The 13598-nt window shown below is 45.4% G+C and overlaps 1 protein-coding gene and 1 long non-coding RNA gene across 9 annotated transcripts in view; both read left to right on the top strand.

Moving 5' to 3' along the window:
- The window catches only part of LOC139056092 (basic proline-rich protein-like), a 56821-nt gene extending 44492 nt beyond the window's left edge, over positions 1-12329 (top strand). For 3 of the 8 annotated variants that reach the window (XM_070533953.1, XM_070533957.1, XM_070533952.1), the window contains 2 exons: positions 10266-10400; positions 11439-12329. In XM_070533953.1, the coding sequence (XP_070390054.1) occupies positions 10266-10400; positions 11439-11627 (324 nt within the window). In that variant the 3' untranslated portion in view covers positions 11628-12329. Of the gene's footprint in view, positions 1-5332; positions 5477-10265; positions 10401-10470; positions 10534-11438 lie in introns of those variants that run through there. The other 5 variants (XM_070533954.1, XM_070533956.1, XM_070533959.1 and 2 more) reach the window with 5 other exon arrangements.
- LOC139056095 (uncharacterized) lies at positions 398-4867 on the top strand. Its single transcript, XR_011512150.1, has 3 exons — positions 398-969; positions 1808-1946; positions 2945-4867. It is a non-coding gene; the product is annotated as an uncharacterized lncRNA (long non-coding RNA).
- Positions 12330-13598: the final 1269 nt, after the last annotated feature.

Genomic DNA, 13598 nt, shown 5'->3' with positions numbered 1-13598 from the left:
GGCAATTCAAAGGAAACCTATAATGATGTGTGTGACTGAACTCTGGTAATGACACCTTAGGGGTGGGGGTGGTCTTCGGCATCGCTTTGGTCAATGTTTTCCGGTAAAAGGGACCTGGGGCCGTATTCTGTAGCGGTTCCTTTGGGAACCGGTTCCTTTCGGCTGTTGCCATTGGTCGGCGCTTCGATGTCGTCATCTCTGGTGGGCAGGACGACAAATTTTGATGACGTCACACAGGTTGCCAATCTTCTGGAAAGGAACCGGTTCCCTGCTAGGAGCGGAACCGCGGAGAAGTGGTTCGTTTGAGAGTCGCGCGCGGGGGCGAGCATGATGTCGAGTGTTGCTAGGGCAACCGCGGCTGCCGGCTAATCTCGCGCCAGCTGACGAGCCGGCACCTAGACGAGACGAGACAGAGACGGCAATGGCGGCTCCCTTGGTTGTGCTGCTGGCGAGTGCCGAAAGACAACGACGCGACGAGAGGCAACGACGCGACGCGTTCGGCATGGCCGAAGAAGAGTTTCGAAGGCATTTTAGTCTCTCCAAAGACGTAGTGCGACGTCTTTGAGATGAGCTGGAAGGACATCTCGGACCTCAAAGATTGCGTGGTGTCGACACTACGATGAAAGTGCTGTGCGCGCTGCGGTTTTTTGCCACCGGGAGCTTTCAACAGTGCGTCGGGAATGAAGAAGCGATTGCACTGTCGTAGCCTTCGGTCAGCCCCGGATCATTACAGCCGTCGCCAAGGCCATTACGGTTGTGGGCAAGGAAAAAGGATGGGTTAGATTCCCATCCACGGCGCAACAGAAAGCCGCCGTCAAGGAAGGCTTTCTTAGCCGTGGAAAAATTCCAGGAGTTCTAGGATGTGTGGACGGGAGTCTGATAGCCATCGTTCGCCCTAAGAAGCTCGGCCCCGGCGAAACGGAATCGTACTGGAGCCGTAAAGGGTATTACACCCTCAACTGCATGGTCGTGAGTATTGTTCATTGACAAATATTTTCGATATGTGTTTGCGCGAATGCACGTTGTAAAAAACTTCGTTTCGTTATTTTTCATCAATTGCCGGCAATACTTGCGTTCCTATTAGAGAAAGTAGCGTTTGTGTTGTATGTGTAATGACGACTTTGATCTTTGCATAGAACACGGCCGCACTTTTTCAGTGCTCTCCAATCACAGTTGAATAGCCTTTTCGATGCTACAATGTAAACACATTACGCGCGACTTAAACCGGAATAGACGCCGTAGCAGTGAAGGGAGTCTTCGTCTGCGAGCGATCCTAACAGAAGACGAGCCCTTGTGATTCTTATTCGACGTAAAACTAAAGCATTGTGGCCAACAGACTGTAAACGCGAAAAGGAGCATCCCATCAAGGAAAATGGTGTGAGGGAGAATGAGAATGTGTGGACACCCATTTGCTCTAGCTGTCAATACGGCACATGCTGTTTCCGCGTACTTTCGCTTGTAATAGGCCCTTTGTCTGAAAAAAAAAAACATAGGTTCACTCTTTAGCAGAATCTTATACAATATGGACGGAAGAAACCAAAGGAATTATTTTGCGCATTGTGTTTTTACTGCACGCCATACATGAGCATCTGAACACATGCCAACATTGCATTTGTAGGTTAAGATGACACTGTTATCATGCTGATCATTAGTTCAACTGCCTACTGCGTATGTTGATATCTCCTTTTCTGTAATTGTGTTCACTGACTGAACAGTAACTGTTTGGCAAGTAGTGTTGTAAGCAAAAGGTTGTGCCACATATTTGTTGCAGTGGCACTGACACCTTCTCTTTGCTTTCCCTTATGAGGTGTGCGACGCGAAGCTGAATATCCTGGAAATTGACCCACGGTTTCCGGGATCGTGCCACGATTCATTCGTCTGGAGGCATTCTACATTTCGCCGCCGCCTCACTCGTGGCCTGTTACTTCATGGAGAAGTCTTGCTTGGTAAGTGCACCTGAAGTAGCAGTGCTTCTTCCACATGTAAAACATACACAGTCAAATAGTTTTGCATCCTAGCAAACTTTAAGAAAGCGTGATTTGCTAGAATTGTGTTGTGAATGCAGCGGTACCTAATGAACCTGCAGCGACTATCGAGAGAAACAAGTCTCTCTTAAAAGGCAGATATTTGTACCAGCATGTATACAACAGCTGACATGTTATGCTGTTTATTTATTAATTTCAATACACTGAATGCCAAGTGGAGCGCTACAGGCAGGGGTGGAATTCTACAGAACACGTCGAAATGGCAGTTTTCAAGCATGGTGGAAAAGGGTTGGTGACAATGGACTCGGGGACCTGGTCCCTGGTCACTGTCCTTGGAACAAAGGAATAAGCGTGTGCGTGAAACTTTCGGCATCGACGTTAGTGATCGGTGTAGTATATATTGTAGAATGGTGCAAGTTGCGCTATTTTGCTTTGTGTCGCAATGTGTGTGATTTTTTTTGTTGCAGCGACATGTGGTGCTGGAGTGATTAGAAAGGATCAAACGGGTAGCTCGATTTTGGGTACCTTCATGAGAAGAGGTACGAAAGGTAGAGCAAGGATCCCAGATACTGGCAGCATATTCGAGAGTAGACCTTAGAAGTGTTTTATAAAATAACACTTCTGAAGAGAGAAGAGCTAATAAGTTTTAGTGGAAGATGTACATTTGGGGAGGGGCAAATGGGATGAACGGAGCAGAAAACCACGAGTATGAAATAAATATTACATGTCCAACTTAACCTGAGATAGAGATTTGCAGCCAAGACAACAGGTGAAATAGGGCTTTTCTTTAAAATGAGTTGAACTTTCTTTACAACTTTCCGGGAAGGTCAATGTTTGATAGATATTGCAACAATAAATCCAAGACCCGCTCCTGTTGTAAAAGGGCCCTGGCGTAGACTGTGTTCTTGCATTGCGCCTTAATGTATCCATTTCGTTCACTAACATGCAACACTTTACAGGGGACTCTGGGTACCGGCTAGCGCCATGGATCATGACTCCTGTGCCTGGTCACCCAAATCGCCTCACGGCAGAGGGGCGCTATAATGAGGCACACGCATCAATGCGAAATGCCGTTGAGCGGTGCATAGGAGTCGTCAAGAGCCGCTTCCGATGCCTGCAGATGTATCGGGTGCTCCACTACTCGCCTCAGAAAGCAGCCACTATTGTTGCAGCTTGTGCAGCGCTGCATAACCTCTGCCTTGCAGCAGGCGTGCCTCTGCCAGACGACCCAGATGATGACGGTGCACATGACGACAGCGCACAGCGGCCAGCCCAGGCACAAGTGCCGCTTCAAGTACAGGTGCCACCGCAGGCGCACCCTGTACAGCCTTCTCGAGCTTTGTTTCAATGAGGCCGTGCGGTGCGCGAATCCATAGTTGGTGTGTTTCGGCTGCCCAGAAATTTGCGCATTGCCTACCTGCAAAGTGTGCGCCGGCACATTCGCTGGCAAATGAGGCGGAGACACGTGCTGGTGGAACATGTTTTATTTTTCTTTTCATGAAGTAAATAGGCCGTGCACTTCAACATAACACATTGCGTGTGCTCACATGTGGCTAATCGTAGTATGCTGCATACTGCGGTAGTGAAAAGCACATGATTTGTCTATGTTGAGCATGACAGATACACATGCAGTGACAAATAGTCATGTGCCATTATGTTACTCCTTTGCTTTGTTCACTGTGCTTTTGAATACTGTCTTGCCAGGGAATTTTCTTTAAATAAAGGTTATTTCCAAGGTGAATGGCAACCAATCTTGCATAGTTGAATATTGCTTTGCGATGCCTATTTTACTGTGCAGTATGCATTGTTCCAAAGCTGAAGGTGTCTGTTCATGTGTGACACACAAGCACAGCACAAGTTGCACAGCAACTGAAATGTCGTTCAAAGCAATCTGTATAGCACATATTGAAACGTATAGCAACAAACGAGACATGCCAAGCACTTTTTGGAGCAGGATTTCTTTACATAGCAGACACTCATGCTTACTACTGCTTTGTTGCTTCAACATTGCATTTCTTGCACGCATGATTTCACATAATGCTCGTAATTGCTGCTTAACAAGGTGCAACTACGCAATAATAACACAATATAAAGAAAATCATGACAATGAAATATTCCTTTATTTTATTCACTGGGTACCTGCTTCGCCATTCAGGCATTACAGCAGGGAGGGTACAACTCATATAAATGAACACTCAAAATTACATTCATAAAGCATGGAAGAAATCATCATTTGAACAAATACAGACAGTGTCAGGTGGTAGAGTATTTCAATCTCTTATAGTACGAACATAGAAAGAGTAGCGGAAAGCGTCGCTTTTAACCTTCTATTGCATGGCGTCCCATATTTGGCACATACCAGTTACCATTCTTTTTCGCGTGTGTGAGATTCCCAGTTGAGAATGTGATACCATCAGAGTAAATCTCATAGTTATGCGCACTTATTATGGGCAAGTGCTGCCATCTCTTGAGCGATACGCAAAACAGAGGTGAAGTAGATTTTGGGATGCAACGTGAAACTTGGAGGGGGCAAACACGAGCAATTGGTTTTTTTTTCTCTGAAAATTTCGACCGCAGAAGCATAGAAAAATTATTTTGGCATATTTTTTGGTCTCGTCAATTCAAGGCAGTTACTAGTTTTCTCAATTTTGCCTGCAACTACAGCAGAGAAACCAAAATCGGTGTGTGCCATATTTGGCACAGTATGAAACTGAAATACAAAATATGGTAACGTGCTGCCATCTGTTCAATAGCCCGAAGTTGCAGGTCACTCTATCACAAGATGGAATTTTGACGATCGGTACGGTAAGGGCGAATTGTCTACCAAACAGCCGCCTGAAAAGCGAAAAGGAACTGAAATGTAAAGGACGTGGTGCTTCAGAGGCACTCACAAACGCGATACATGACGTGGAGTTATCGTGTGTGCGTTGATACGATAACTGCGCAGTGACATTTCTGCAGAGCTTTGTTGGGAGAGATCCAGTCCAAAAGACTAAGCGCTGGTTTACCTCCGCCAAGGTGTTTCGCGAAATTGATTGCCCCAGTGTAGTAAAGGTCCATAACAGGCACATGGGTGGTGTTGACCTGCTGCACTCACTGTTTGGACTTTACTGCATACATACCAGAGGTCGAAGAAATGGCACTTTCGAATTTTTACGCCTATGCTAGACTTATTGGTAGTAACAGCATGGGTCTTGTACAGGAGGGTGCAGGAGCAGCTTAGGAGGAGACAAGTACTACCGCTGGCTCATTTAAAAGCAGAAATTGCAGAATGCCTTACCTCGCATAACAAGTGCCTACCCAACTAGCGACCAGGAAGGACTTCTAGTCAGGACATCGAATTCCAGGTTCAAGTCAAAAAAGCACAGGGACCAGCGGCCGCAATGCCACCCAAAGACGACCGATCTGACGAAGTCGGCCACTGGCCAGAATTTGACGAGAAGAAACAATGTAAGCGGCCACCTTGCACAAACAAGTCGTTGGTAAGATAGAGGAAGTGCAACATTCATCTGTGCCTGAACGCAGCAAACAACTGTTTCATTTCATTCCCCACATCGCACTAAAAAGACCACCGTCCGTGAAGGTTTGTTTTCCGCCCATGGCAGCAAGAGCGCTCAGCCATCTTCATGGTGTGCCATATTTGGCACAAAGCTTTATCTTTATTATTACAGTCGTGTTTGCTCATTCAATCAATAATGAAAGCTGAAAAAATGACTTTTCATAATTCATGCAATAGAGCGTCAAAAGGAATTTCACATATTTTTAATTTGTGATCTCGCCTTTGAGAAACATGTGGGCGGCTGAAAATACAATTACCTGGCTATCCCCGCATTAGAGTGGTATATGTTATGAAGAAATTTTAATCTGAGGTTTCGGCGACGGTGTTCGAGAAGATGCCAATTTAATGCCTTTTTGCTTTCTGTCATGCTAAGCATCCTGTCATAATTGCCAAGGACAAACCGAACTGCCCTGTTCTGCACTTTTTCTCGTTTATCTACAAGTTCTGTAGTATATGGATCCCAGCAAACACACGCATACTCTAGTGTACTGCGCACATGTGTGAAATACAGTTGCTCCCTAAGTTTCTGTGGCAAGCTACTAAAGATAGGTTTCAAGAAACCTAATGCTCCGACAGCCTTGTTCCTAACATGAGTAACGTGTCTGTTCCACCTTAGATAAGCAGAAAAAAATACACCTAAGTATTTATATTCTCACACTTGTTCAAGAGTAGCATTATTTATAGTGTTACGATTGCTGTCATATGAGCGCTTCCCGGTAAAGGTGACGTGGACACTCTTTTGCTCATTCAGTGACATTTTCCATTTTTCACACCATGTGGCAATCAAATCCAAATCATATTGTAGTGCTTGTTGGTCAGATTCGCTGTTGATGACCTTATATACTATACAGTCATCTGCAAACATTCTAAATATTTATTTATTTATTTACGTGTACCTTACAGGCCTTCGAGAAGGCATAGTGTAAGGGGGAAATACGGTAACATATTAGTATGGAATCGGGAAAGAAATAAACATCAGCATAAAGAAAGGAGTGCACACAGAACATGGAAAATTAATACATTAGCAAATACAATATGTAGAGCAATAACAATAAATGGTAAACAACAACATAATAGCATAATAACATTGTAAAAGTTTTTACATGTTATACAGTAGTAAGTATTGTAAAAAAATTGGGAGCGCTGAAATTCTTTACCTTGTAGAAAAAAATGCAAGTAAATTACAAAAGACATGACGTGTTTAGACGGTTGAAACGGCATATTGATTGCTTAGCAGATTGCGAAATGCAGTGTGTTTAGATTGGCATGCAATGGTATCTGGTAGTGCGTTCCATAAACGGACCGCACGGGGCAAAGTTGAAAAATTAAAAGCGTTGTGTGTTGCCATAAATTCGGGTGTAGCTGAACTGATTGTTCAGTCGTTGTGACGTCGAGGATGCTTCTTTCAGGTTTGATAAGGTTAGGCGAACTGTGTGAACAAATCTGTGAAATATTAATCGTACAGAAGATGATATATTGTTCGGCAAGTCGTTAATGTAAATTAAAAAGAGAAGAGGCCCAAGTAAACTGCCTTGAGGTACACCAGAGGTGACGTCAAAGAGGCCAGAGGAAAAGTTAGCAACAACAGTGAACTGTTCGCGATTAGTAAGAAAATTACGAATCCATGATAGGGTTAGTGAGTTGAGTTAAATTGCTGAAAGCTTTGATATCGGGTGACTATGGGCTACACGATCGAATGCTTTCGAGAAATCCAAAAAGATGCAGTCAATTTGTTTATTACTGTTCATATGAAAGTGTAAGTCTGACGTGAATTCTAGTAGTTCGGTTTCGCAAGAAAATCCTTTTTGGAAACCATGCTGTAAATGATGATGTAATGCCTGAAGTGGTGCCATGAATGTGACTTCTGGGGAACCCCAGAAGTCACAGGTACGTATTCAGAGGAACATCCGTTGAGAGCCACAGACATCTGTCTTGAGCGAAGATACTCGGCAATACATGCGATAACCTTCTCATCCAATTTGTAAAGTAAAAGTTTAGCGATCAGTAGACTATGCGTAACGACGTCAAAAGCTTTTTTGAAATACAGAAATATACAATCAACAATTTGTTTCTTGTCGACTGCTGAGACTAGCTCATGAGTGAATGCAACCAATTGTGTCGTACACGAAAAACCTTGCCGAAACCCATGCTGACTAGGATGAAGAAGGTTATTGTTATCAAGATGAGACATGATGCAGGTATACACATGTGCCATAACCTTACATACATAAAATGCTAGTTAAGGATACTGGTCCGTAATTCTCAACTCTGTTCCTCTGTCCACTCTTATGAATTGGCACCACTCGCGCTAGTTTCCAATCACCAGGAACAACGCTGTTATTTAAGAAATTTTGAAATAAGCGACAGAAGTACAAAGATGCCCGAGCAATTTATAAGGAATGATGTAGGGATATCATCCGGACCACACACTTTTGTTCGTTTCAAACTCTGTAATAATCACTCGATGCTCGTCACACTAAATACAACCTCAAACATTTCGCCGGCTCCGACCGGAAAATCAACTCTATTAACCCCCCTAATGTTTGAATGAGTAGACTGAAATACTGATGAAAGGTATTAAACAAAAATGTCGACCTTACTTGACGCAAGCGATAGTAAATAGCTTGACGATTTCCGCTCAAGCTCGGGCCATCTTCTGAGCGGCAACACTAGCGCGCGACCACACATCAGCCATAACGGCGGTGACTGAGCGAATCGCGACAGCACGTCGACTTGGCGTTGACCTATTGAAACCCATGCGCCTGATGTTCACCTCTTCGTCGGGCTCAAAGAACGGCGGGCAGACTCCGATGGCGCTCGCCCGCCCTCGCGGTCCGGGCAGGCTGCCTCCTCCGGTTCCTCTGTGATTAACACGTTTGTTAGAATATGGTGCGCAAAAGCTCCGTCAACGAGTGTGCTTACCTGGCTGCATCACGGCGGGCGTTATACACGTCTTTCTTCCACACGCCGCGCCATTGGGCTGCAGTTTTCACTGCCGGGCCCTCAGCGTTCAGCAAGGCAATCACTTGCTGCGAGAGCTCCTCCTTGCGCGCCGCCGTCAGCTGTTGACCCAGCACACACGACGCCTTCGCAAGGTAGGGGTGCTCTTCAACAAATGACACGAGTATATCGCGTTGCCTCGCTGAAACATGAGGACCCAGCAGCCTAACCTTCTGCGAGGACATCGTTTTGGATCCGCGGCGCGCAAACTGGCAAGTCCAAAACGTAAACAAAGCGAGGCAACTTGTTTGCATAGCGTATGGCACACCACCTAGCGACTAAATAAGAAAACAACACAAATAAACTTACAACTCCCAGTAGCGGTCTGCGCCGCAAGCTCACATTTATTACTGAAAATATATTTGCAAGTGTTCTGTAGAAACCAATGTTTTTTTATCAAACCAGCAACATCCTTTAATTGCTATACCGTCCCCCAAGTACAAACAAAAATGATGACGTGATCTTCCGGCAGACCGCCGCTCGTTGATTGGTTCGCCTTACGCCGCCCCGTTCCACTCTTTCTCCGAGTTACGTAATCCCGACGTAACAGCCAAAAGGAACCGGTTCCCAAAGGAACCGTTACAGAATACGGCCCCTGCCCCACTCCCGGGAAATATAGGGAGAGGATCGTCCCCCGGAACACCCCCCTCCTCCCCCCCCACCCCACAATGTCGGCGACTAAGGCTTAAATGATGTATCATGGTAGCCGAGTGCCGGCGTCTCGGCTTTCATCACCTCTAAATGCACTTCGCTCAGCTAATGCAGCGGGTAAAGTACCTCCCGGATGGTACCATCTTTACATCGCCAAGAAGATATGGTTCCGACGAGCGTAATGCACTCAGGAGTGAAACGAATTCGTGTGCGGCCTGCTCCGTAAGTCGTCGTCATTGTTTTGATGTCCCGCAATGAGGCCGCAACCGCCACCTGTTGGTTGGCCGCCTGTTGTCAGCCCGTTGTCATCCCGCGGCGAATGTGTTCTCATCGTTCGATAATACGCTTCTGTTCACACGGGCCGCTGAAATGCGCATTCTCCCTCTCAAACTACCTCTGCTTGGCGCATTTGATGCATTTACGCCGTACTAGCGAATTGCCGTGTTTGCACGAAAAGCGAAGTGGTTGAAAATTAATACGATACGCTTCTGTCGCATTCATGTACACGCGGCATATAGCTATTTCACTGTAGCACAGTTTCATGTATCTAGTGCTATGTATGTTTGAACAATAAACATACAATATATGGAACACCGTTTCATTTAGGTAGATGGAATATACTAGCAAACTCTTTCCGCTAATAGCGGCAACCCTAGTGGAATAAAGGCTATGGTCCAGGTGCGTCGTGACATTCCCTTTTTTTCCGACACTGCTAGCTGTCGAAGCCCAGGAAGAGACTGTACGGCATCAAAATTTGCATGTGACCAACTGTGGCACCATTTGCATTATTCTTGAAAAGGCGTCCAAAGTACAATACACCGGTCAGTATTACCACTGGCACACATGGCCACAGAAACACGGTAACCCGCTGCGTCCCCACGTCATATAGCTCGTGTGATCTACTAATGAACTGAAAGTTCTTCTGGAAGCTACAGTGCCCACCCACTGCAATCGCGAGTATTGAATTCGTCTCGTAACAATGAATATAACGATGTGTTGGGCCTTTGCTTGACTCGTAGCGTTTCATTGATTTCACGCCGTCCTTCTCTCCCCCCCCCCCCCCCCCCCAGTTCTGCAATGACTCTGCGGCAATCTACGCCAATCCCATCACCCTCAGGTTCAATCACATCACGGGGAAGTGCTCGAGCGGTGGCACACCATCTCTGATTTCGACATTTGATACAAATGAAACCGTCAATAACAAGGTAAAAAATTTCAGTGCTTTCGATTTTCTGGCATTCTTCTTTATGGGTTTTATACTCCAAATTCCCGAAGGAAATCAGGAGGCTTCCAGGACTAGACTGTGCTTAGCGCCCAGAGTGCTGTATACGCTCAAAAGTAAGCATGCTTCCTGTTCTCCGATTGTGAAAAAGTGCATACACTATGTCAACAACAACAACTACAACAACAACAAAAGGATGGGCACTGTTTGTTGTCGCCTTCTTTGCTTCTGTCGCACGTGTTTGTGATTTCTGATATTCTGAAAGCGTCAGATATGGTAGGATGCTGGTGTTGAAGCTTACCACAGTTTATAGCAGCGCTAAAACACAGCCTAGCTAACACTGGAAGGTAACTCTTGATGGGAGATCGGGGGGGAAGTAACACTCCATGCTTATTGATTCAACTAATCTAATAAGGAATAAGTACGTAACAGCGTAAGAAATATGTAAATGTCGAAGTGCGGGCGTTCAGCGTATGACTGAACATGCTTTAGGTCGAGATCAGCAATGTGAACTTTCGTAACTTTCAGATCGGCCAATCTCTTTGTCGTTTGGAATGGCGTCTCATTTTCTTGTCTTCCCTAGCGGCCGGTGTTCGTACACAGGCGAGGTGGGCTGCCTCGACAGTACCGCTTGTCGCGCTATTATCGAGGCACCCTCACTAAACAAAAGAAAGCACATAGCGCCCTCCGGCCCCTGCAGGGTGGCTATGCGGGCCACCTAGATCGCCAGGTAGAGAGCGTTTGAAATGACGCACTTTTCGACAACCCACCGCGGTGAGCGCCAGTGTGGCACCAGCTCCATACCTGTCACTTGCAGCATGCATACGTGGCAACTGGCGCAATGTATGAAATGAGGCTACGTGTACGGGTACCGGCAAGTGGGTAGAACGGAAAGTTAACAAAGTGTCTTTTACTCGGAGGAGTGTAAAGTGCACGCGAGGCTCGTTTACGTTGCCCAATGACCACCGTTATTTATTTGCGTCTGAACTGTAACCACATATATTGATGTCGGATATTCCAGTACTGCAAACTCAGAAAAGGATTTCCGGACGTTGAGTTCGGCTTGTCCCTTTTCGACTTGGAGTGCGAGGACTGGGCGAACAGCTGCGACCTATTTAATACGCCAATTCCCGGCACGCAGAGGTTCAAGGACTTGACCGCACACTTCTTCAATTTGAGGAACAAGAGTTCACGCGGACTGCCTTGCTAGCGGACCTGCGTGCTTCGCTGGTCGACGATCGCCGACTGCATGACCATCGACATGTTCACTGTGTGGCGAATAACCAGCTGTTCTTCGTGGCTAGGCAACCCCATAGACTAATCATATAGTACGAACATTACCGTGTAGTATACGTGCGTGTAACGTAAGCGCGTCATACAGTGCGCTCTTCGTTGCCAGTACGTCAAACTTGACGAATGTTTGCGCTGAACTAGCGCAAACAGGTGTGAATCAGCGAGGCATAGAAAGTTTGGTTTAATAATTATATTCAACTGGTACATCGCCGTAGTGTTTCGATCTTTATGTGTAGTGAAACTTTGCGCGACGTTGAATTGTTTGACTTGCTGAGTGCGTGTCTGCTCAACTTTACGATTTCTTTCACGTGTGGTGAAGATTCGCGAGTTATTGGGTCGAACACATCGCCGCGATGCCGATGCTGCTCAGATCACCGATGCTTTTACGAGAATTCTATTGTGCTCGAGAGACGTTGTACTGTTCTGACGTAATGTTTGTTTGCTTAAGCGCACAGTACAGTCATTCGCAAAGGTCACCGCCGACCCAGCATCGCCGGAGACTTGGTCTGATATTTTGTGCGGTGCTCGTGATATAAATATTTTATAAAGAAAAAGAAAATATTCACTCAGCTTTACGCAAGGCATATGAAAAAAAATCAAAAGACGTCAAATGAACGCACGCAACGCTGTTTGATGAAGGTATTCCAGCAATGAATTGGAGCACTTGTTCGTCATCCGACGGGCAAGGTCTTCCGAGGCATTCTGCTGTGAAGACAACTGTCATTGAGTGCCTCTCCAGTCTGCGCAGTGATACCATGAATAAAAAATGCAGGCTGTACGCCGTGTGGGAATCGAAAGATTTGGTTCCTGTGAGTGTGACGAACCATTTTAGCACTTGGGTGAGTGTGTAATTCACTTCAGCCTGTCTGTTGGGAATCGCTAGCGACGCATTATAAACAGACTGCCTGCTGAATGAATCATTCGTTGGCGATATGTTCAGGGGTACCAATTTCACTGCGTGTAAGAGTCTATGGTCCCGCGCTACTTTCTGAAATCTCGTGCGGTTTATTTTGTGACCCCAAAATAAACCAACGTATAGCTATCTTCGGGGTAGTAGATACTTATATTGCTCAGTAAGCCTATACAATTTTGCATTAAAAGCTTGCGTTGCACACGTTAAGCATTAGAATGCTTTAAAGTTGATGAATGAATTATTAGTAATGACCTAAGCTCACAGTAAAGAATATCAGGATTCACTGGTTCCCTGGGTGTTTAGCCCATTTAGTCGTACAGCAGCATTCTCCACCAATAATGACCATTTTCGTGTTTTCTTTTCTCTTGATCCCATGCATTTCCGCCCCTCCGATATTAGGACTCATCTAGGGACAAAACCTTAAGAAGCCATCGGTTATTGCTTTGTTGCTTTGAAGGCGGAGGCCTGCAGCATATCTTTCTTTATTAGAACATAAAACGTACAGTCGAATATTTCGTCAGTTTGCCAAAGCAATGATGCTTTTGAGCGAGTCTAGGCAGTGCTCTAGCCCAAATCGCACAGTCTTGTGCTCTAAGGACAGAGGAAACAATAGGAAGAGAGAAAAATAAAAGTACAATAGTAAAATTAAATTTCTTGCATGCGCTACAAAGAGGAACCTGTAGTCCGCGAAAGAACCGATGCTTTTATGCGGACCACTGTCTATTTGCCTTCAACAAGGCATAATACAAGTACGTAATTTCGATCCCTGCTCCCTTCCATTCTCTCACCCTTTTCCTCCATCGCTCGTCTAATTTCTTGTATTTGTTCCTGCAGGACCCATAGTTTAGGCAAAGGCATATTACAGCAGGAAAATATATGTACAGTATATCCCTCTATTTCATCATATACAGTTGTCAATGTGTTGGAAAAGTAGCAGTCATCAATCGCTATAGGGAAGTAAAAAGGAAAAAAATA

Source organism: Dermacentor albipictus, chromosome 2, assembly GCF_038994185.2.
Source record: "Dermacentor albipictus isolate Rhodes 1998 colony chromosome 2, USDA_Dalb.pri_finalv2, whole genome shotgun sequence".
Taxonomy (NCBI): Eukaryota; Metazoa; Arthropoda; class Arachnida; order Ixodida; family Ixodidae; genus Dermacentor; species Dermacentor albipictus.
The sequence above is the reverse complement of the archived record's forward strand: the minus strand, read 5'-3'. Positions and strand labels throughout refer to the sequence as shown.